Source organism: Haliotis rubra, unplaced genomic scaffold (genome assembly GCF_003918875.1).
Source record: "Haliotis rubra isolate DU_JTF1 unplaced genomic scaffold, ASM391887v1 Scf1626, whole genome shotgun sequence".
NCBI classification, from domain to species: domain Eukaryota; kingdom Metazoa; phylum Mollusca; class Gastropoda; order Lepetellida; family Haliotidae; genus Haliotis; species Haliotis rubra.
In genome coordinates, this window is record NW_025765588.1 from 26,690 (window position 1) to 52,411 (window position 25,722).

Sequence of the window (25,722 nt, forward strand, 5' to 3'; positions counted from 1 at the left end):
CAACGCATAACAAAACGAAGAATGATGTCTTACCTTATATACCAAGAAATACAGTAACTCTCTGCTTTACAAGTGTTCTCAAGACAAATATATTCTTAAAAGTCACAACTTTGCAGATTCTGATACCTTTCGGTATGGACAAATCGTCAAAAATGCAAATTCAACTTATAAAGTTGAAAAATAACGCGATGAAAAAAATCGCGCGAAATCGGAGTTCAAACGTTTCACTAATTTCCCCCAGACTTTTCTGGGGAAAACGGGTTTCAACAGCTGGGCTGCGCTCATAGCACGTGCGCAAGTAAATAGGTTCGCGCAGCTTGGAAGCGGGTTGTCGGGTGAATACTCAGTGAAGGCTTTGGTGTGAGCTATTTTTCTAATGTTTTGTTGATATCTCACAGGCGAGAGCTTTTTATATGTTATGACAGTAAATTAACTGTTTATATAATTTCATTTGTCTATTTCACCACACGTTCTTCTTACCGAGACACTTTCTCAGTTCGATACTTAAAAGCAATGTCATTATTCAGCATTGGCAGAATTTCTAACTGTGTCGTTGTCACAGACAAAACTCAATATCTTGTTTTATTGACACCTGTGTGTCTGCCTGCCTGTCTGCTAATGACAATATTCAATACACAGCTGCTATCACTGATGCAATTTGAACTTAACACCAATCAGGCTATACACCATAAACAAAATGCATCGATTTATGACCCGAGTTCGGTCTCTGTCACATTATGTAATTACACAGACAGGCAGGTGTGATACTTGAAAACATGACATGTTATGATTTCAGTTGATTGCAAAATGTTATACACAAAAAATGAGCATGTATTTACAAAACCCAACATCTCTCTATATATATACACACAATTAGCCGTGAAGGCATCTGCAAATGAACCAGCCGTTACACTTGAGTGCACACCCACCCGCTCTGACTGGGTTCGGTATCCCGGCTGCTTCGTTTCTTGGGAAGTAAACCGAAGGACACAATTTTGCACTTTCGATTTGCGATTGTACGCTTATAATTTTGTTTATATATTTTTTCGTAACCAGCAATGTATGTTATATGTCAGGAATAAGTGATAATTGTGTTTTAATTATGTTTGATTTTTTGGTTGCATGTGACCTTTAAACGAAACAGAGAAGACATATACGTCCAGTTTGGATGTTTCTTTTTATGGGAGTATATATAATGTGAATAGAACGTGGTGATTGCTGAGCTGCAAGTTGTGCAGAAGGAACACTTAAGTTTAAGAGTAAATACCGCTGGGGAAAAACCACAGCTTGACAAAAGTATCGATGTGGGTTTGATGCGAACAGGAATGATGCAAGATGATGCTTCCAGACATTTTGATTAAACTTATTATCACATCTTTGGATGCCAAGGGCAGCGTCCAAAATGTGACGCAATCAAGCCAACCATGTTCGGTTTGTGCAAGTACCGGGACCAACAAGTACCATATTTCAACGTATTTTGGTATGACGCGGCCTGGGATCGAACCCGCGACCTTCCGCTCTCCGGGCGGACGCTCTAACCACTACACCACGGTGGCGGTCTAATAACCTGAAGTACCAAAGAAAGTAATTACCCGCTGTATTGGAACAACGTATATGTGATTAAAAGAGTTTTGTTTTTCACCCTCAACTGAATCGTCTACTTTGGTCGCTGGCAACGTCGCTGTTGAGGTATTTTGATAACACATACACAATGACAATACTTGTCAAAATATTTACCTTGACTTTTGAAAAAAACAAAAGTGTTATTTCTATTCGTACGTTAGTTCCACATATATTTATATCCTTTGCATAACCATAAACAGCACGGGTCCATATTAAAATGGCCTTGTACCTTGTGAATCAGGAAGTTCAGGTGAGAATGTCCCAAGCAATGGCCTTCACCTATTGTACCCACGTGGGGACTCAAACGGGTCTTTGTTAACCCATCAGTTAATGGGTACCCGGTCGTATGAGATGTTAATATGTCTCGCGACTTAGAAGGCAGCATCGGTTGTACGTTCGCAGGGAGCTGAAATTGAAACTCGAGAGCGCCCTGATCCATGGAACTTGTGTTGGGGGATAACGCAATAGAAGTATGATTATCATTATTATTATCATTATCATTAACTGGGCAATGTGTTCTGATTTGCAGGTGGTTTGGAAGAACCGCCGCGACAAATACAACCTTGAAACGACTGGAGGCAATAAATAGCATCCGCCAGTACTTCGCTCTGCTGTTTAATTCTGTGAGTAGTGAGTGAGTGAGTTTAGTTTTACGCCGCCCTCAGCAATATTCCAGCTATATGGCGGCGGTCTGTAAATAATCGAGTCTGGACCAGACAATTCAGTGATCAACAGCATGAGAATCGATCTGCGCAATGGGGAACCGATGACATGTGTCAACCAAGTCAGCGAGCCTGACCACCCGATCTCGTTAGTCGTCTCTTACGACAAGCATGGGTTACTGAAGATCAATATTCTAACCCGGATCTTCACGGGTCTATTCTGTGAGTACATGATGTGACACTGTTCGTAGAATTCTACCTTTAGGAAATTTGCGATTCTGAAGATCTTGGATTCGAACAAACGATCACTGGATTCTGTCACATCTAGGGGAGGCAACTCTGTACAGGAATTGTGGCATTTAATGGTCTCAGGTTGCTATTTATAGTGACAGCGTTCAGTATGTGACATGGCTACCTCTTTGGAAATCTCGAGCTTTTTCAAAAAAGCATGCATGAATAAGGAAACATTGAAGTAACGAGAAAATATTTGTAATTTTGGAGTTGGGTGTATAAAAAACTTGAACTAACGGGAAAAGGGTTGAAAAGTAAGAAAATAATCGAAGTAACGAGGATAATTCGAAATACGGAGTAAATAATTGAAATAACTAGAAAATATTCGAAGCAACGAGAAAAGTTCGTAACTTCGAGTATTTGAAATAACCTGAAACAAAAACTCTTGAGATGTCGAGATGATATTTACAATATTGAAATGATTGAAACAACAAGGAAATATTCGACAGAACAATAATCAAACCTCGACACCTCGAGATTTTTATATTATAAAATAATTGAAATTTCGAAAATATATTCGCAGTAACGAGAGAAAAAACTGGAAGTATAAAAATGAAAACCAAATAATCGCAACAAAGAGAAATTGCAAAAAAACAAAAACAATATCTACAGCAGTAGAACCATTACGCGTTTAAACTCCACCTTTAAAACCTCTGATAGTCATTATGATAAATCCTTAGACAGAACAAGTCGGTGCAACGATGTGAATTTCATTCATCAGAGTGCTTGATGATGCATTTTGACGGGCAATTATTTATACTTTCATGAAATGCGAGTTGTGTCAGATTGTGTCAGATCCTTATACGGACTACAAATCGTATTGTTAAGTCGCACCTGGCAAGACCAGGGCCTCCTTTCACAAAGCACTAAGGTGATCGTAAGTCACGAAGGTAACCTTAGTGTAATGTCAAAGAATGGGAGTTAAGGTTAACCTGAGTAACGGTTGCTTTGTGAATAAAGCCCCTGTTCACAATGATGGCTTCAGTTTGGCCACCATATACAAGCGAAGTCATCTGAAATTGCTGTCACTAAAATTGCCACCACTCAATTTCATAGCATAACATAAAAATACATAAGAAATATTACGTTATTATTTAATCGCTGACGTATGACACTTGTAGTCATAGTAGTGAGTGTGTATTTTTCAATTCCAAATAGAGAAATTTCGATAATTCTAAAACGATCGGAATATGACTCAAATCGTATCGAATGGTATCGATCATAAAGTTGCATCCTGTTAAACCAGTCGGGGTTTTGTATGGAACCCTAAACTTGTTTCGTTGCTGCGTCTTTGCGCGTTTTAACTCTTTTTTAAACATCTCAGTTGGGGCAACAATACGACCTTGTTCAAGACTGTCGCTGTTTCACCCTTTGGATGGATAAAAATTATCAACTTTGGTTAATTGTGACACATTTTTGTAAGGGCAGCAAAACGGCCATGTCCCTTCTAGGATTCCATAGTTTCGAGTTTATGTATCGTAACATTTAGCGACAATGTTCAGCATGTACATTCTATTTCAGGTGAAGCAAAGGTTCACGAGTGCTTCTCCCCGATATAACATCAAGCTTGTTGGCGTTGTCATTGAGGTAAATATGTCGTTTTAACAAAACTAATCATATATCAAAACACTGACTGCAGTATTTGTTTGTAGTTACATAGAAATGAATACTTGATAGGTATTGGTAAACTTGATGCAAGGTACTCCTTGCCATCTGAAAGCACCAAGAAACCGACCTGTAGGGTAAGGTAACACATGACATATATATATATATATATATAGGAAGAACTCCAGTGAGTGAGTGAGTGGGTTTTGCGCCGCTTTTTGTAATTCTCCAGCAACATCACGGCGGGGGACACCAGAAATGGGTTTCACACATTGTACCAATGGGGAATCAAACCAGGATCTTCGCTATAACGAGCGAACGCTTTAACCACTAGGCTAAAAGACCAAACGTGGTGGAGATAGAAAGATTGGTTGTTGTATCATAAGTCTGTAAAAGATGGTACTTATTGTTTCTCTGTCTGGTGCTCTGTATCAAGAGGAGTACTGGTCAGCTCAGAGTACGTTTACTGTTTCTCGCTTGCTGAGACGGGCGCTGGGGGAGCCTAGTGGTTAAAGCATTCGCTCGTCACGCCAAAGACCCGGGTTCGATTCCCTACATGGATTCAATGTGTGAAACCCATTTCTGGTGTCCCCTGCAGTGATATTGCTGGAATATTGCTCACTCGATTGCTGAGGGAAGTGTGGCAGGTCAAAGAGAAATCTGTCTCATGCATTAATATATTTTTCTAGCACTATCTTGGACAATATATATATTTCGATAACCGCTCCCCCGAATATTCAATTGGCGGACACTTGCGCCAAGTCCCATGATACCCGTGATGGCACAGGTTTGAATTGATCTTCAGCAACCCATGCGTGTCGTAAGGGGCACCCAGGACTTTGTTGACACACATCATCCTAATAGCGTAAGCCGTTGCTCATGCTGTTGATCACGGGATTAAATACAGACCGCCTCCAGCAGGAACAGACGCAGACATGTTGCGTTTTGGCAAATGTTTTCTCCTTGGGTTGAAATCTGTACCAGCGTTTTTTGTATTTTATACAGTTATTTTAAACGTGATAACTTTCTTTTGCCAGGTAGTTTAGTTACACTTGTTGTGAACTTCAATACAAAACCAAAAGAAGCAGAAATATTAGAGAAATTCATTTTTGTTCGTTGTCGGTAGGGGAGATGACATCGTGGGGCAATGTACTCGGGTAATGGTACCAAGGGCCTGTATTGGTGTTGCTAAGTTCGATGCCGACGGTGATGTAGGGGATAGGGATGACTATTGAGGGGGAACAAAACAAGCGATAGTCTATTGCGAACAACTACTGCAATATCATTGCAATAGTTATTTTTCTCCTTGAATTGTCTCATTTGAAATCATTTCCCAAATGAATGTATAGTTTATATGAATTAAAAACAAGTTGAAGTAGTTTCAGTCTCTTTTAATGAGTGACAAGGAACTTGAAACCCAGATCAGGTAAACAGTTAAAACATACTCAGTGAATCTGCAAGTCCGCACCCAAACAATACAAAAATACAAAAAAACATCATTATTTAATAAAAATAAGGTCAATTCGTCGCCTGAAAGTACTAAGTCACAAAAACCTATTTTCGAGAAATTCGATCTTGAAGTTTAGGACTACAATATCTTCTGAACTATTCTATCAAATTCTTTCAAATTTTAGATAGAACACTTGACCTAAGAACATCGTGGTTTTTCTCAAAACCAAAGTGTTCTAAGTGTCAAAAAACACAGCTAAAACTCAGCTTTATTATTATCATATCGATATTTGATTGTTATTTCTTTTTTCCCAAGGTTGTATTTTTATCGTTTAAACCTGTTTTACTTTCATAAGGACTATATTTAATTAAACAAAGCAGAAATAAGAACAGAGTTAAAATGTTCCATTTCCATGATGACAATCACTTCAAAATTGGTAAATCTCAATGTCACGTGATCAAATTGTGCTTGCTCATTGGTCAATTGATAACTTAGAACACTCGAAAATTAACAACATGTGATTTTTCATGGAGATAGAACAAAGTTTGTGTTTGAAAAAACACTTTCAAAGCTAGATAGCACTGTAAAAAGGTGCTAGAGTAATAGATTATGCCCTAAAACCTACCCTGAGCATACTAACTCTAATTTTGTCAAAAGTGGACTTAGAACACACTGGTTTTCAGGCGACGAATTACTAAACTATCGATAGTCACACATACTACCGATGCATCGGTAGATTTTCGTTTCTACCATCGATTAATTGCTATCGGAGACTCAACAATTGCAATCCATCGATAGTTTGATGCATCGTTACAGCCCTAGTAGGGCATGTTGACTCGAATTATGTCATAGCATCCAACTGCGTAGATCGATGCTCGTTGGTTTTGGTCTTGACCGGATTATTCACAGACCGTTGTCATATCTCCGGAATATTGTTCCGTGCAGCGATAAATAATAAACAAATAAATAAACAAACACACAATTTATTCACACATTCATTTTGCTTACTCACTCACTCAATTTGTCTCCCCAGGATGCACGTGAGAGTGAATGGTTGACACGTGTCCGGGAGATCCAGGGGAACGACACGAGACTGGACGGTCAGCTGATGTTGGACGCAATCTGGAACTGGACAAGAAACGCAACCGACTTTCCGCAGAACGACGTCATCGTTGCCTACGAATCGTACGTAAATTTCGCAAGTTTGTCCTTTCAGGAAACAGGAAACACTCACATACCATACTGTATCAAGAAAAATGTTAAATCCGATAAAGGTATACCACCTACGAACACAGACACTGTTCTGACAGACAATGGTTCATAAGCGAGACAATTGTGGGATTCAAACTCCTAAACCACCGGAACCTGACACTGTCAAGGGACGTAACTCACACCGTTACGTTGATGTTATGACATCTCCCTTAGGCAGCACATATACCGTGGTTTTGGGTGTGAGTATTTGACCGATAACGATGTTTCGAGGGTTCGAGTATATTTCTCCCACCAAATATATATATATACATATTATATTTTGTCCCACCAAAACCACCTTCGTATATCTCACCAAAATGGTAAATATATGATTTGCTCATATATTCTTTACTTTCCTCTGACAATAATCTCATAAGCAGTGATGTAACTTTACAACTGCCCAAATCAGCATTAAACCCGACTCACTCACTCACTCATACAACTAAAACCCTCCGCGTTTTAAACCGGATTCCCAGGGGCGGAAGGTGGCGGGTTTGAATCCCTGACTGTGTCCAGCCAATGATGGTATTTCTTGTTACCTTGGCGCTCATAAATAGTGGACAAAATAAGGACTGGTGGGCTGGGTGTCAGTATAGGACCCGTAAGTAGGTCACGGCACTTCGCGAGACCTTAGTTCTTCCGGTGACAAACAACTTTTCATACCTTTGCGAATGGTTGCCATTTAGGAACCGAATCCTTGCAGGAATAACAAATTTCCGATCTAGCCATCTCCAAATTAGCCAACTGTTACGACTGTCAACAGCTGTGACAGCCAAGCATGGTGGTACACTTGGTCCGGTCTAGTAAAGTCATATTTGGCGTTCGCGCAATTTCGAAATCTTGAATATACGCTTGTCACCACTCTCCTACCCAGAGTTCCATGCGGCCAGCCAGCATAGTACCTCTGCCACAGGCCAGAAAGATGTGGCGATTCGCCACCGTCCTTTCAATATAATGTACATAATTCCTAACTCTTTTATTTTTGACGAGTCTACACATCTAATTAAACATCTTTGATAGAATGGTTTAGTTTCACTGAGAAAATATCCTAAAACGTGTAACACTATTTCGATTTGCGGAGCGATCCTTTGTTTACATAGGTTGTACGGCTCCACGTGCTGTCATCGAAGCTGATGGAGAGCAAACAATGCAGCCAGTTTGATATCTAAATATGTACTGTCACAAATCTTACTGTCGTAGTTGGGGAAGAATATATAACAATGTAAAACATTGTGAAGGGCGCGCCGAAAACTTGCGTAAGGCCGGTCTCTTGTTATTATGAATATGCGCGTTTGTTTACAAATAAGAGAAACAGTCCGGTCACGTGATATGCAAAATAGCCCGTGACAGTGATGTTATGCTAGGTCATCACTGCGCCGGAGTGTGGCTTGTCACCGGAAATCTAATACCAGAAGTAAACTGGGCCCCGACTCGCATATCGTAATTTGGCGCCCGCAATGGGAGCCTGGAACCAGCTTAGTACCGGAAGTAGCACCTCGCGAGACTTACCGGCCCTATACTGTATCAGAGAGGGATAACCGTGTTAAGCATGGCATCTAAGCATTATAAAACTGGTCTGTTGTTGTGTAAGCGCAATAATCTTGAAACGAGGTAATTCTGGTTTTATCCCACTTTACCTCACCTCATTTTCATACCACCATGTATCCTTAGGTCTTAGCTTTTCGTCACCAGGTTGTCCCTCTACTCGTCTCAAGAGAACAATTTTCCACCAGGTAAGCGGAGATTATATTTATTTTCATTGAAACCTCTGTTAATCGAAGACCCGTGAAAGTTAGAAGGAACCTTCAGTAACCCATGCTTGTCGTAAGAGGCGACTATAGCGATGTCGGGTGGTCAGGCTCGCTGGCTTGGTTGACACATGTCATCGGTTCCAATTGCGCAGGTCGATGCTCATGCTGTTAATCACTGGATTGTCTGGTCCAGACTCGATTATTTACAGACCGCCGCCATATATCTGGAATATTGCTGAGTGCGGCGTAAAACTAGACTCACTCACTCTCTGTTATTCGGTTCCGTAACCAGCAAAGTGGACCACGGGGTCGAGTGGTCAACCTCGCTGACTTCGTTGTCATCTTATCCCAGTTGCATGGATCGATGCTTATGATGTTGATCACTGGATTGTCTGGTCCAGATTAGATTATTTACAGACGCCACGTAGCTGGGGATATTGCTGAGTGCAGCGTTAAACAAACAAGCAAACAAACAACCGTCATATATCCGTGTTGTTTGATGAAAAAGCTAATTCATCATGTTATTTTGTGATGATTGGTTTTACTTTTGAAAGGAGAAAGTGCGTGATTGCGAAAGTGAGCACTGTTTTAGCAAGGAAACTGTTTCTGATCAGTTAACATACCGTCGTCATGGCGAGTCCGTCATCCGGAAATTCGTTTATATGATTCTTAGAATTAAGTTCGGTAATCTCGTAAATACCGCCGTCATATGACTGTCTTAAATCTCGTGAATACTGTCTTTGAATACCGCCATCATATGACTGTCTTAAATCTCGTGAATACCGCCATCATATGACTGTCTTAAATCTCGCGAATACCGCCATCATATGACTGTCTTAAATCTCGTGAATACCGCCATCATATGACTGTCTTAAATCTCGTGAATACCGCCATCATATGACTGTCTTAAACTGTCTTAAATCTCGTGAATACCGCCATCATATGACTGTCTTAAATCTCGCGAATACCGCCATCATATGACTGTCTTAAATCTCGTGAATACCGCCATCATATGACTGTCTTAAATCTCGTGAATACCGCCATCATATGACTGTCTTAAATTCGCAAATAATCATATCGTGAATACCGCTGTCATCACTGTCTTAAGTCTCGTGAATACCGCCATCATATGACTGTAAATGTCGGAATCATATGACTGTCTTAAATCTCGTGAATACCGATATCATATGACTGTCTTAAATCTCGTGAATACCGCCATCATATGACTGTCTTAAATCTCGTGAATACCGCCATCATATGACTGTCTTAAATTTCGTGAATATCGCCATCATATGACTGTCTTAAATCTTGAAAATCTCGTGAATACCGCCATCATATGACTGTCTTAAATCTCGCGAATACCGCCAACATATGACTGTCTTAAATTTCGTGAATATCGCCGTCAAATGGCTGTTGAAAACTCGTATTTACCACCCTCATATGACTTTTTAAATCTCTTTTTTTCACCACCGTCAGATTACAGAATGAAACGTTGACCCGGTGGCTAAGAACACCATTTCAATTCTTTAAAAAATAAAAAACAACTATGATCGTGTACATGCTTATGCTGATACATTGTGATTATTTGTTATATTTGTCTCACAATGTTATCCATTCTTTTTCAGATTTTTCCTACAACTCAACCATATGTAGGGAGGATGCCAAACATGTCATCCTCATCACCGTCACCGACGTCTTTGCCCTCGACATGCTGTACACGACGCACGGTCTCGGACACGCGTACTAAATTTATCTCCTTACATACACATGAGTGTTCCTGGCTTGTCATAAACAACACGTCTCAAGGCGTGATATTCTTTGAAGTGCTAGGATAGGTCTCGTCTAAAGGTTACAGCGTTCCGAGGGGCGGTGCGGGTGGCCTATGGAGAAAGTGTTCCCTGATCACTCAATGTGTGAAGCCCCGGTGGCCCCGGCCGTGATATTGCTGTAATATTGCTAGTAGCGCCGTAAAACTCTACTCACCTAGTAGCCTAGAGGTTAAATTGTCACGCTGAAGACCTGCGTTCTATTCCCCATATGGGTACAATGTGTGAAGCCGCCCATTTCTGGTGCTCACACACACACACCCCACCCTACACACGCGCGCGCACACACACACGTGATATTGAGATTGCTGGAATAGTGCTAAATGCGGCGTAAAACCATACTCACTCACTAACTCACTCGTTAAGCCGAAGACCCATGTTCAATTCCGCACATTGGTTCAAAGCATAAAGCCCATTGCGGGGCGGTGGGGTAGCCTAGTGGTTAAAGCGTTGGCTCGTCACGCCGAAGACCCGGGTTCGAATCCCCACATGGGTACAATGTGTGAAGCCCATTTCTGGTGTCCCCCGCCGTGATATTGCTGGAATATTGCTAAAAGCGGCGTAAAACTAAACTCAGGCAGCCATTGCCGGTGTCTACCGCCGTATACTGGATGTAATGTTGCTAAACGCGGCGTAAAACAATGCCCATTCATCTATGCTAGTCTTACGGTGCGTTTTGATGTGACCTGCGTGTCAACGTACCTCAACAGTGTTGATAGCTTCTCATGATATCAACCACCAGATCGTGAGTTCAAGGCTAGTTTATTTACAGGAAATGGCGGCATTAAACAAACAAAACTATGACAAGCACTCTCAGATGTATATTACATGTGTGAGTATGGGTGAGTGAAACAACATGTTTGACTCGCCTCGATCTTGCGAAAAATCAGCCTTGACATTAAATCGTGGCTCCGCGTGACACCCCAAGCCAATATCTCTCCTATCGTTTTTGGTAAAATTACAAGTAAAGTTGTGTTCTTTTCATAAGCTGTTGCAGTGACTGTACTACTCTTTCCGTTCCCCGTCCCCCTCCAATAAGGATGTCTCTGTGTGTCCATCTCAATTCTCACTACTCCAATCTCTTCCACCCCATCCTCGCTGTTTCGATTTCTATTCTCAATCTTCTTCTCACTTCCCCACTCTCTTTCCTCCTCTCTCTGTTTCTCTGTGTCTATTTGTATTCTCAATCTCTCTCTCTCTCTGTCTCTCTCTGTCTCTATCCCCACTCTCTTCTGTTTCTCAATATCTTCCTCTATTTTCAGTCACCCTCTCTTTCCACCACTCTCTCTTCCCATGTGTGTTTCTCAGTGTCTCTATTCACAATCTCCTCGCCTCAACACTCTCTCTCTCTCTCCCACTCTCTCTTTATCTCATATCTGTTTCTCACTGTCTATTTCCATTCTCAATCTCCCTCTCTCTTCTGTTTCTCACTGTCTATTTCCATTCTCAATCTCCCTCTCTCTTCTGTTTCTCAGTGTCTATTTCTATACTCAAACATTCCGCTCTAACTCCACTCTCTATTCCCAGTGTCTGTCTCAATCCTCCCCTCTCTTCCGCTCTCGTCTCCTTCAACACCTCGTCTCTACGTCTACCTGTTTGTGTCTTTACCAACCTTCTACCCCTCTCGCTATCTTCCTTTATCATCAACCCATCTCATTGCCAACCCTCTCCCCCTTCAGTCCATCTCTCCCCTACTTCGTCTTTCTCTCTTATCTCTGGACTTCAGTCTAATTGAATACTTCCTCTCAGTCTAGGAGCTGAGGACGATGGGCCACCCAACAACTGTTCGAGTGAGGATCACTACATCATGGCCCGTGATTACACCAAGTTCCACCAGCTCGGCACTAACAACCCATACTACTTCTCCAATTGTTCTCTCCAGTCTATGGACCAATACATAGACACTTTGATAGGGTAGGTTGTCGGAATGATATACTGTGAGCCATTGTACAGCAAACTTTATCTCACGTTTCGAATTCCAGGTTGAAAAGTTCGTTAAAGTCCGATCCTTGCAGCATCTCAAAGAGAGTTTTTGTGTGTTTGTTATTTAACGCCGCACTCAGCAGTATTCCAGCCATGTGGCGGCGGTTTGTAAATAATCGAGTTTGGACCAGACAATCCAATGATCAAACGTATAAGCATTGATCTGCTCAATTGGGATACGAGGACATGTGTTAACAAAGTCAGCGAGCCTGACCACCCGATCCCGTTAGTCGCCTCACGACAAGCATGGGTTACTGAAGACCAATTCTAACCCGGATCTTCACGGGCGGGCAGTGTTGTAACTGACACGTGCGTCAGTGGAGCCTACAACAGTCACTACACGTATTGCCGTTCCATGTTGCCATAGGAGGTGTAAAACCATGACCCAACACGCGCCTGTTGCCATGGGAGGTGTAAAACCATGACCCAACACTCGCCTGTTGCCATGGGAGGTGTAAAACCATGACCCAACACTCGCCTTTTGCCATAGGATGTGTGTAAAACCATGACCCAACACTCGCCTGTTGCCATAGGAGGTGTAAAACCATGACCCAACACTCGCCTGTTGCCATAGGAGGTGTAAAACCATGACCCAACACCTCGCCTGTTGCCATAGGAGGTGTAAAACCATGACCAAACACTCGCCTGTTGTCATAGGAGGTGTAAAACCATGACCCAACACTCGCCTGTTGCCATAGGAGGTGTAAAACCATGACCCAACACTCGCCTGTTGCCATAGGAGGTGTAAAACCATGACCCAACACTCGCCTTTTGCCATAGGGAGGTGTAAAACCATGGCCAAACACTTGCCTGTTGCCATAGGAGGTGTAAAACCATGACCCAACACTCGCTTGTTGCCATAGGAGGTGTAAAACCATGATCCAACACTCGCCTGGTCCGTCGATGGTCGCTAAGTGAAGCAGTGAGACGTCAGGCGACCGCGAGGACCACACATAACCAACAACTACTTCTACAACAGCTTCAACAGCAGCAACAACAACAACTACTACTACTACAGCTACAACTACTATTATTACTACAACAACTACGACTATTTCAACAGCAACTACTACTACTACAACAATTACTTATACAACTACAACGACTAATACAACTACAACTACTACTACAACAGCTTCAACAGCAACAATACACTTGTTCAGCTGGACTTGTTCAGCATGTCACAGATCCAACTCATGTTCGCGGAAGTACACTGGATTTCATCGTCACAAGAACGGTGAACTTGACATGGAGATCACTGGAACTGATCTTTCATTTTACCATCATGGCAAAACTAAGTTTTTCAACACCTAGGAGACCACGCCAAGAACTATCATGTCGGAAATGGAGGCAAATACGTCTACCAGATTTCAAGACTGCTCTCAGCACAGTTCTAAGTGGTTACTCGGAGCTAAGTGTTGACACCTGTGCTCGACAATATTATACTGGGTTCAGAACTGTCGTTGATGAATAGGCTCCTTTAATGAAACGTGTTGTGACAGCCCACAGAAACGAATCATGGTATAATGATGACATTAGAGCTGCAAAACAGTGTGGTCGTCAGTTAGAACGACAAATGCGTTCGTCTACCTTAACAGTGTTCAAGGAGATGCATTCTGCCCAACAAAATGTGGTCAACATTCTTTGTCAACAAGGCAAAGAAGACATTCTTCAACGATGCAGTTCTAGAACTCTTAAGGTCACAACGATCTTTAGCGGTTGTGTGATAGGCTTTATTCAAGAATAAGTCGAAATCAAACTCCCAAACTCAAACTCAAAAGAAGAGATGGTGAATGCGTTTTCCAAGTTCTTCACAGAGAAGATACAAATTCTTCGTTTCAGTCTTGAAAGTACTTGTGGGACATCTGAGACTTCAAGTACCAATCACAACTCAACAGATCACCTTCCCCTGTCCAGCTTCTCTCAAACCAGTGAGATGGAGATCAGGAAGTTTATTTCACAGTGTCCAAACAAATCCTACAGCCTGGACCCGTCACCCACGTGGCTGCATAAGGACTGTTTTGACGAGCTGGTCCCTGTGGATCACCCATTTAGTTAATCAATCCTTTCTTTGAAGCAACCGTTCCTGAAGTATTCTAAAAGGCCCTTGTCTCGCCTTTACTGAAAAAGCACTACTTGATGCTAGTATCATAAGAACTATAGACCTATGTGTAACCTGTCGTTTGTTTCTGAAAGTCCTTGAGGGTATAGTTGCTTCACAAGTCAACCAGCTTTTGATCAGGTCAGGGAATGCTGAAGTTCTCATGTCAGCCTACAGGAAAGGCCATAGTACTGAGACTGTCCTTGTTCGCGTTCAGAACGATCTCCTACAGGCAGTCGACAAGGATGGTGCAGCAGTGTTAGTACTCCTGGATTCAAGCGCTGCTTTTGACACCATTGATCAGGAAAGACTCCTCAATACCCTCAGCAGAGATTTGGTGTTACTGTCGATGCACTATTCTGGCTGAAATCCTATCTGATAGGTCGATACCAATGTGTCGATACCAATGTGTCGATGTAGATCTGAGATGACCGAGCTTTTAGGGCGGCGTACCCCAGGGTTCCGTGCTAGGACCAATACTTTTACAATTTACACCTCCCCACGTGGTGATGTTGCCCATTCATACCGTCTCACCTTCCATCTTTATGCTGACGACACACAGTTATACCTGTCCTTCAAGCCCAACGACAATACATTTTGAAGAATGACTGCCGGTATCGAAGAAACCAAATCTTGGATGATGACAAGAAACCTTCTTAAACTAAATGAGGAAAAACTGAATTCCTGGTAATAACATCAAAATTCAACAGACCTAAACTGTCACTTCCTGAGTTCAAAGTGTCAACCAGTATCATCGACCCTAGCCAGGAAGCCAGGAATCTTGGTGTCATATTCGACTCTACACTCAGCGCCGAGTCTCATGTCAGCAAAGTCTACCAGCGAGCCTATATGAACATCAGGAACATCAGTCTCATCTTGACTACTGCAATTCACTCCTTTATGGCCTCCCAAATCGTCTCATCAACAAACTCCGAAAAGTCCAGAATTCCGCTGCACGATTAGTCAAGAGAATTAGAAAATCAGACCACATCACTCCTGTACTGTAGAATCTACACTGGCATAAGATTGTAGACAGAATCAAGTTCAAAACACTGACTCTAACTTTCCGTGGATACCACTCTGAGGCACCTCACTATCTCAACGAACTTATTCACAAATACCAACGTGCAAGATCTTTGCAATCCGATAGCTAACTCCTACTGACGGTTCCCTCCACCCGAACATCTTTTGGAAATAGAAGCTTCCAAATCGTATTACGATCTTCCCAGAACATAGAAACATTCTAATCACACCTGAAAACCTACCTCTTCACCTCATGTTACGCCTGAACTGCAAACTCTCCGTGTATATAGACTCATTGTTGTACATATTCCCCAGGACAGTTCATTGCCCAAAAGCGCTTTTGAGCAGTTTAACAGAACTGGAAATAAGCGCTTATATAAATATATACTTATTATTATTATAACTACTACTACTACAACTACGACAACTACTAAGACTACTAATATTACCACTACTACTACTACTACTACTACTTCTACTACTACTACTACTACTACTACTACAGCTACAACTACTATTATTACTACAACAACTACTACTATTTCAACAGCCACTACTACTACAACAATTCCTTATACAACTACAACGACTACTACACTACTACTACAGTAGCTTACAGCAACAACATCAACTTCTACAAAAACTAGTCTGCTACTACTACTACGACAGCTAATATTATTACTACAACTACTACTACAGCTACTTATACAACTACTATTACTACTACTACAACTACTGCTGCTGCTACTACTACTACTATAGCTGCTGCTGCTACTACATAGCTACTTATACAACTACTATAACTACTGTTACTACTACTACTACAACTACTCCACCAGTAATACCACCATCCACTAAGCCATCTTTCACGACCAAACCATCTTCGTTCAGACCTAACTTCAACACAATACTACCTCACGGCCTGTACCATAGAATCACTATAACTGATAATTTGCAAGTGTTGATTTCTAAAAAAAAGGTAACGCATATATACATAATTTTTTTTTTTTTTGTTCAGAACTTCTGTGTGGTCTCGATCCTGTTTCCTGGAGACATTGCCAGATATTGACGCTCCCAACGTCACAGACGTCATGCCAGGGGAGGTGTACGACCCAGACGAACAATGCCGTCTCCTCTACGGCGTACAATCATACTACTGCTTTGTACGTTATTTCAGAAAGTCTGTGTGACTGGACAATCGACTTTCCATTAGGTTATTTCGGTAATTTCGATGATTTTAAAGGCAAAGTGAGTTAAACTTTGTGCCATGATACTTACAAACACACTTTCATTCATTTACAACCTACAAAACACAAATTTTGAGCCAAAGCAGATATTCTCGCCTACGGGCGAGATATTTTGATAATGCTTTAAATTAGTCTAATCGAGTCAAAATGAGTTAAATTTCGAGTTATGATACTTTTTAAACACGCTTTCATTTTTCATCCTAAGCATACATTCATGATAACTGCATGTTAAATTTTTACAATCCTTTGTCAGAAACTAGATACAGAGAGAGAGTTCAGATTTATGCAGGGACCATATACACACATGCACGCACACACTCACACACACACACACGTACGCACGGACACACACAACTCCTCGTGTAGACAAACTATGTATCGTTCCAAACCTGGGGACGGTGGGGTAGCCAAGTGGTTAAAGCGTTGGCTCGTCACGCCGGAGACCTGGGTTCGATTCCCCACAATGTATGAAGCCCATTTCTGGTGTCTTCCGCCGTAATATTGCCGGAATATTGCTAAAAGCGGCTTCAAATCATACTCACATACTCTTTCAGAATGACGCTGGTTTATCTCACCGTGACATATGCAAGCGCATGCCGTGCTACGGTCCCTCCCAAGGCCAGTGTTTCTATTCCTACGCAGCGGAAGGGACGACCTGCGGAAACAAAAAGGTAAATATACTGAGGGAAAAAAGTAACGGGACAACACTTCATCGCACAGTATTATACAAACGCTGTTAAGAAACAAACTTGTATTTTCATATGTTCCTTTATTTGTTTGTTTTAACTGGCATTTCCCAGTTTTGACACTGTATTCGAGTGCTAATACCCTTCCTTTTCAAACCTACTTCACCGCAACTATATATTAATGATCAAATTTTCGCACAGTGCAATACAAAATTTGCAAAGGAAACTCAGAAGAAAACACAGGACCACTACTGGCCAACAAGGATAAGTTGGACCGGCGCAGAGAACACGTTTTCTAGAAGTAGGCGGTGCACGGCAATGAGCAAACCCATTTGGTTTGTGAAACGTAGAGCAGATGTAGGATAGTGCACGTGCATTACATGTCTATGAAATTGATTCCGCGCGTAGCTGCACACGCCTTGCTCATAAGACTCTCACTTCGGTGTAGTAAGTCGCACTACACTTGATCGCGGACAACCTGGGGCCCTTTCGCTACCAATGGCAAGTGCCAGTGGGCGGCACTCATACATGCTAATACGGGTCAATTGTCAGGTTAGTGCTCAACTTATCCTTGTTTGCCAGTGGTACTTTCATGTGTTCCCTTATTTGATTTCCTCAGTATACATCAAATGCTAGCCTTTCCAGTTTCTCTACAAAGAGAGACGCCATGTACTATAACATGCTGCCTACCCTGGCAGACTATTGGATCATTTACTGTTAGAGGCCAGCATAAGCCACTTGAAGGCACCCCAAGGTCTTTGATATTTGTCAAAGTTGGGGCGTCGCTCAGCACAATAGTGAGTGAGTATGGTGTTACGCCGCTTTTAGCAACATGCCAGCAACATTACGGCGGCGGACACCACATGGGTTCCACATATTGTACTCATGTGGGGAATCGACCACGGGTGTTTGGCATGACGAGGGAACGCTTTACCACTGGGCTACCCCACCGTCCCCTCTCAACACAAAATAGGAACGCTGTCAGTGTGGATCCAGTTTTTCTTAAATACCTTCGATAAGGTCATTTAGCTGCTAGGAATGCTTTAGTCTGAGAAGTCGACTTCAGTCACTCTGAATAACGTACTGGACGGAGTGAGTCCGAGAAATTAGTGCCTTTCCAAATCATTATTCAATACAGAATTGAGATAAACATGATTCTTACACACATCTTACCGAAAGTGATTGATACAAGACAAATCTTATGGATAACAACTTCTTGGTGTATTTTACACAACGTTTCTGGGCTAGTTCTTGCCCCTTCGTCAGGAGGAGGATTTAATTAAAGCCCACACAAAGATTTCTCCGATCACGTAAATCAAATCGTGCTTTGAAGTTGTAACTAAAATTGAATATATCTCTCACACATATCCCAGCCTTAGAACGGCCCTAAAAGGCTTCCGGACCAGCCGGCCAATCCAAGAATATATAATCCTTCTCCTACTCCTCCTCCTCCTCATCACAATCATTTACTTTTTGAAACTGGACAATGCGTATCTTGAAAGTAAAAATACGATTGTCCCTTAAGGTGTTGATGCTAGGGCAGTGAGGTAGCCTAGCGGTTAAAGCGTTCGCTCGTTATGCCAAAGACCCGGGTTCGATTCCCGACATGGATACATACAATGTATGAAGCCCATGTCTGGTGTCCCCCACCGTAATATTGCTGGAATATTGCTAAAAGCGGCGTGAAACGTTAACGTTAGAACAAGACTGAGACAACGTTATACGTTGAGGCTGATGGAAACGCATGATGTTACATGTGTTTTCAGTGGTGTCAGCAACAGCAGTTCCTGCTACTGAAGAAGATATTTCCACTACACGTTGAGGTTCTGATGCGAATTTATATATAAGCGGTCATTCGACGAAACCCAAATGATGTTCTAAACATGTGATTTTTTCAGTGGTGTCAGCACGGAGATTGCCATGACAAGAGGTAAAAGTCCCTTTGAACCGCTTACCAGCAGTCTAAAATATTCCTGCTACTGATGGTAAGATATTTCCAGTCACAGATCTAAAGTATTGGGTCACAAATATTAGATATTTACTCACCAGTTCTTGACATACAGTATACTGAATGAAGGTTCTTTACAATGACAAATGTTGAATACAGACGAGCAGGACGGTCTTGAATTTTGAGCAAATTAACGACAGATGTGTATAACTCCAGTCATGTGAAAAGTCCGTGATTCCGGCGCACAACACAACACCAGCCTCTATGACAGCGAAACCCAAACTTCCACTCAGAACCATTTTCTCGAACATACGTATCAAAACAAAATTTAAACAATGAGCTATCAACAAGGGTACCGCTAAGATTTGGGAACATACATGATACAAGATAAAGCACTCAAAACTTTAAACATTGTGGCCCATAATAAAGCACTTTATTGATATTAATACAAAAACAGCTGTAAAACTGCAATGTGGGGAATTCAAAGCGAAAATAGTAAGTTTTTTAGAAAAATGTCCGTACACTTGCACTCTCAAAGAGGCTCTTCGTCAAATTAATGTTCTCAGTGAGTACCGTCAAGGGAGTTAACCAACAGTAAAAGTCACATTTCTTTCCTTGCCGAGCTTGGCTGGCATTTTATGGTCAGGCCGAGGTGTCACTAGTCTCATTCAGGAGTTATGCCTCTTCTATGTCCCACAATCGACCAATCAGATTCCACCTCTCATTCGACTTATATGTAATTAAATAAGAAGGATCCCCGACAGGACGATTACATGAAGTACAGGAACACTTGAACAGCTTAACTAAGAACATGTTAAACGAGAAGTTTGAAGGTTCACGTGCTCTGCAAGTTGTTCTGCGACAGAAATGTACATTGTAGTCGCCGCGTTGTTAAGAACAGGGTGTGGTTGAGATTCGTACCATTCATTTGATTTTTTAAAATATTTTAACTCTGAAATCCCGGAAAGATCTATTTCGTCAGACTGAAAAGTTAAAGTCGTGTCAAACAAAAGGTTTAGATTGCCTATTTTGTAATTCGTCAAAGAACCTTTGAAGCTGTGACATGTTGACATGTGTCAACCAAGTCCGCGAGTCTGACGACCCGATCCCGTTCGTCGCCTCTTACGGAAGACCAATTCTAACCCGGATCTTCACGGGTATCCTGACAGTATTAGTACACCATAGCTCACTAATGGGTATTACTTATTTTTAGTCAAGAGAGTAATTACGTAACATTTGCAGCTGTGAAAAATGTAACAACATGTTTTCTACTCTGTGCACGTAGCATTCGGGATTGACTGAAAATATAGTTTTGCAGATATCTCAAATGCATTTCAAGATATTCCAATTCCATATTCAGATTCCTTAAACAAGTGAAATTTGACATGATTCCAATTCAAATCCAGATTTTCGAGTCTTTTTGTTTTTTGCACAAATTTAAAAAACTGTTAAAAATATAATTAATTGTATGCCCTATTTTGAAATAAAATTCAGATTTGCTTCTTCATGTTCATGCAACTCTCATGAGTACACACAAACACTTTTATTAGCAAACCGAATTGGTGCATTTGAAGGGGTTTTGACCTGAGTTGACTGAACATAGACACGTGTAATTGAATCTGGATACCGAAATGATGGAGAGAATGGACACATTCGTTTTTAAAGACACCTTGACGATGACGAATCTACGGCGATGAACGATAAAAGAATCATGTGACCATTAACACATGAAGTGTATTCTCTGGACAATTCCTGTCAGTTAAGCAGTCTCCCGTCTCTACATGACAAGAGTTACTCTTGAAGCCATGCTATTATCAGTATTGACATATTGAACATGGAAGTGTTTTGAGTTACTTTTCTTGAAGTTTCTTCCTTACAGATGAGTGTATCCATGGCGACCAGACTGGCGTCAACTGCGCTGTAGTTCCAAACCTACCCTACTATTGCTATTACTCCAATGTTGAATTGTGGTGTTGCCAGTCATGTAAGGACATCAAAGGTTCCGATGAAGGTAAGGCATTACAGTGAGTGAGCGAGTGAGCGAGTGAGCATAGTTTGACGCTGCTGTTAGCTATATTTCAGCAATATCACGCTGGGATACACCATAAATAGCATTCACACACTGTACTCACGTGGGGAATCGAATCCGGGTCTTCGACAAGAGAGCGAACGTTTTAACCATTAGGCTACCCCACGTGCCCAGAATACTTGAGAAGACGAACATAAAAACAACCCACTGGACCAAAGTTAAAATGTAATATGGGGAATCGAACCCGGGTCTTTGGCGTGACACGCGAACGCTTGAACAACTTGGCTACCACACCGCCTTTACAGAAAATGAATTGAATGTAGCGCTGCTTTGAACATCATTTTATCATTTTATCACGGCGTGTCCTCATGGCGTGGGAAGATGGGCACCTTGACGAAAAGTAAAATATTGAACGTTGTACAAGACAGACAGACAGACAGATGATTTTATTTGTATGGATGGCCATGAGGCCAACAGTACATCAACATTCATAATAGTAAAGAGTCCGGGGGCGCCTGGACATTGATTCACATATGAACTGTATGTGATGGTACTTTTGTACAATAAACGTACTAGTATATTAGCTGATTTTGAATTCAGAAGAGTTACAAACTTGCGATAGTTGGGGTTGGTGTAGTAATAACATGGTAGATATTTTTTCCGTAGATCGTTGTACAATGGACATTCTAGTAATACATGATATTCATTTTCTAATTTATTAAGGCAATGTGGACACATGGCAATTGCGATATCTGCACTTTTCGATCTTCTGTATAATTGTATGTTAAAACCACAATACCACATCGAAATTTTGTCAGTGCTCTACGCAAATGAGCCGAGGGCAAGACTCGTAGGTAAGTTTCCGTCATTATGTCAAGTTTATAGGTTGAATATGGTGGTAAATATTTGGAAGCAGTCACGGTAGCTGACCACTCTTGATAATAAATATCTTTACATCTTTGTTTGAATATACACATGAACATTTCTTTATTACCTACATCTTGGTTGTACAAGCTATGATAATGAAAGCTAATTCGTAACTCAAACTCGATCTGCAGCTCCTTACCATGGTAAGGGACGCAACTCGTAATATGATATGACACTACCTTATACCAATGGAAAACGTATTCTGAAAGTGTTTAATATTTATGAATTAATAAGCAACCTTATAATTTAAGAATGTGCTCAGAAAGTTCTACCTTTTAACTGAATATTTAAGTGAATGTACCTGATGAGAGTTCATTTTCTATTGAGAAATTGATTTAATTCTGTTGCACAGTTAGAATTTGGAACAATGCTGAGAAAATAAATTTCCTCAATTCAACGCGGTATCATGAACGGATCTATGACACCATGGCCGGAGGGATTGTCCATTACAATGTCTTTCTTTTCGTTTTTTCAGGTTGTCAGTTTGGTGATGACGAGTATGCTGAGCCCAGTTGTCAGTACAGCTCCTGCAACACCACCAGCGACTCCAACTTTGTCGACAACTGTTGTAATACATGCAGAGATTTTCGACCCACGACGGCGGTGACAATGACAACAGAACTGACCACAACGTCATCGGAACCTACGACAACCATTGAAACAACATCAGCAGTCTCAACCATGACGACTACATCGGCACCAGCTGCTTCAACAATAATGACAACGACGCTAGCAGCTACAACCTTGATGACGACACCAGCAGCTACAACAAAGACGACTACGACACCTGCAGCAACAACCATAACTACATCAACTCCAGCAGCTGCCACCATGATGACAAACACACAAGCAGCTACAACCAGGATGACGACGCCTGCAGTTACAACCAGGATGACCGCACCAACTACGACAGCTACAACCATTGCGACTACGACATCAGCAGCTGCACGTATGACTACATCAACTGCAGCACGTACAACCACGATGACTACACCAGCAGATACAACCGTAACGACTAAGAACCCAGCATCTACAAGCATTATGACCACTACAACAACGGAGACTACAACCATGATGACTACAACGACATCAATTGCTACAACCATGACGACTACACCAGCAGCTACAACCATGATGACTACGACACCTGCAGGTACAGCCATGACAACTACACCTGCAGGTACAACCATGATGACTACAACATCTGCAGCTACAACCATGACGTCAACACCTGCAGCTACAACCATGACGACTACACCTGCAGCTACAACCACGATGACTACAACGGCACATGCAGCTACAACCATTACTACATCAACGCCATCATCTGCAACCATTACAACGACACAGACAACTACAACCAGCATGACCACGCCTGCAGCTACAACCACAACGACTACAACAACACCAACAGCTACAACCACTATGACCACACAAACTACTGCATCTACAACCATAAAGACTACAACGACACAAACAGCTACAAACGAGATGACAACAACTGCAGCTACAACCACGATGAGTACAACGACACAAGCAGCTACAACCACAACTACATCGTCGCCAGATCCAGAGTACGACCGAAGTACAATCGTCGACGATATAACAACATCCCTAATGACAGAAACATCCTCTCTCCTGCCTCCATCGGCCACGACCAAAGATAACCAGGAAAAATCGTTCGGCACATCCTCGCCTAGTCCCGAGAAGACAACTCTTGAAAAGACTTTCTCCAATCTTCCTTCAACCTCAGGTAACGTTTTAAATATTGGGGTCGTGGGTTAGCCTAGTGGTTAAAACGTTCCCTCGTCACGCCGAAGACCCGGGTTCGATTCCCAACATGGGTCCAATATGTGAAGCCCATTTCTGGTGTCCCCGCCATGATATTGCTGGAATATTGCTAAAAACTCACTCACTATGAATAGTTCAGTTCATCGAAGATGTCGATGGTGTTGAAACCTGGATATATATTTCCAACTCAGGGCGGTGCAGGCAAATTAAATTTCTGTTGTGTTGTTTCAACTTAAACTGTTTTGTGTCAGCTCTTGCCTTAACATCCGGACAAAACCCAAACGGCCAGATAATGGGCGTTGAATACTTATCACGATAACGTTTTATACCACACAAACAAACCCCTGGCCATTGGATTCATTTTGCTTGTATTACAATGCATTTCAGACGAGATGAAGATGGCGATTGGGCTTGGTGTCGGCCTGGGCGTGGTTGGACTTATAGTAGTGGGTGTGGCTGTGTATCGGCTCTGTCTGGTTGGACGGGCTAACTCTGCGGCCATTTCAACTCCGGAATGGACATCACTATCGCGTATTTAATACAACATGTTTACGTTAGGACAAGGTCTCAAGACTCCAGAGCTAAGAGCCGATTGGCAAAAGCTCAAAGAATTGTCCAGCGAAAAATATTTTGCAAATGTGTTTGACCTATCGCTTGTCGCTGAACTATTGCATTTGACGGTTAAAATGTCGTTTAAGAAAGTATTTGGTCATTTAAATTCATTATCATTATTTATTAAGAGATGGGCTCTCACTTCCTCGGAATGTTCCCGTGACTATAAATTGGAACAGAAAGGGCTAAACTGCTGTGAAGGCTTGTCTCACCTGCTGCGAGCAATTTCTTTTCATGCAACGTATATTGCAATGTAATGTATGCAATGAATAATTCATGTAACAGACGTGCAGCCCAAGCCCGTCCCAATTCGTATACCTTAGACCTCCTCCGAGGTGTAGTGGTTAGAGCGTCCGTCCAGTGAGCGAAAAGTCGCCGGTTCGATCCTCGGCCGCGTCAACCAAAAGACGTTAAAATATATTCATGGTTGGTCCCTACCTGGCGCTCAACATTAATGGGTACAACAAGTACTGGTATCTCAGTGAGCTAGCACTATAAGCCAGCTTACGTCTGGGATAGTACAAGCAGCCACACATACACACGCATGCACGTTGTCATGATATTCTGAAGTACGCCGTCAAACCTTATTTCACTTCACCTCACGTCACCTCACCTCACCTCGTATACCCTAACACATTACAAAACCAAAACATACATCAACCACACATACAAAAACAAAAGAAAAACATTTATCAATAACAGCAATAAGAACACAACAGAAAGAAACACAATATAAAAAACCCCAGAAAAACATAATTAAAAACCAAGAAAAAAATCTACACCCAAATAACAACAGTACTATATATGATATCACCCAGTTATCGGTCCGGTAGGCGCCCCAGAAAACTGTGGTCTGGAATAAGAAAGTACAGTAATATTACTGAGGCTTTCATTCTACGTTTTCATAAACCTATCT

The 25,722-nt window shown here is 41.8% G+C and overlaps 1 protein-coding gene across 1 annotated transcript; it reads left to right on the forward strand.

The window, feature by feature from the left end:
- The first annotated feature begins 1,840 nt into the window (after positions 1-1,840).
- LOC124271706 (mucin-5AC-like) lies at positions 1,841-24,876 on the forward strand. The gene is made up of 12 exons (XM_046706866.1): positions 1,841-1,873; positions 4,098-4,163; positions 6,665-6,816; positions 8,575-8,615; positions 10,259-10,346; positions 12,209-12,373; positions 16,585-16,729; positions 17,368-17,484; positions 17,701-17,800; positions 21,327-21,458; positions 22,879-24,156; positions 24,582-24,876. The coding sequence occupies exons 1-12, from the start codon at positions 1,841-1,843 to the stop codon at positions 24,731-24,733; spliced, it is 2,469 nt and encodes an 822-aa protein (XP_046562822.1). The 3' UTR covers positions 24,734-24,876.
- The last annotated feature ends 846 nt before the right edge of the window (positions 24,877-25,722 follow it).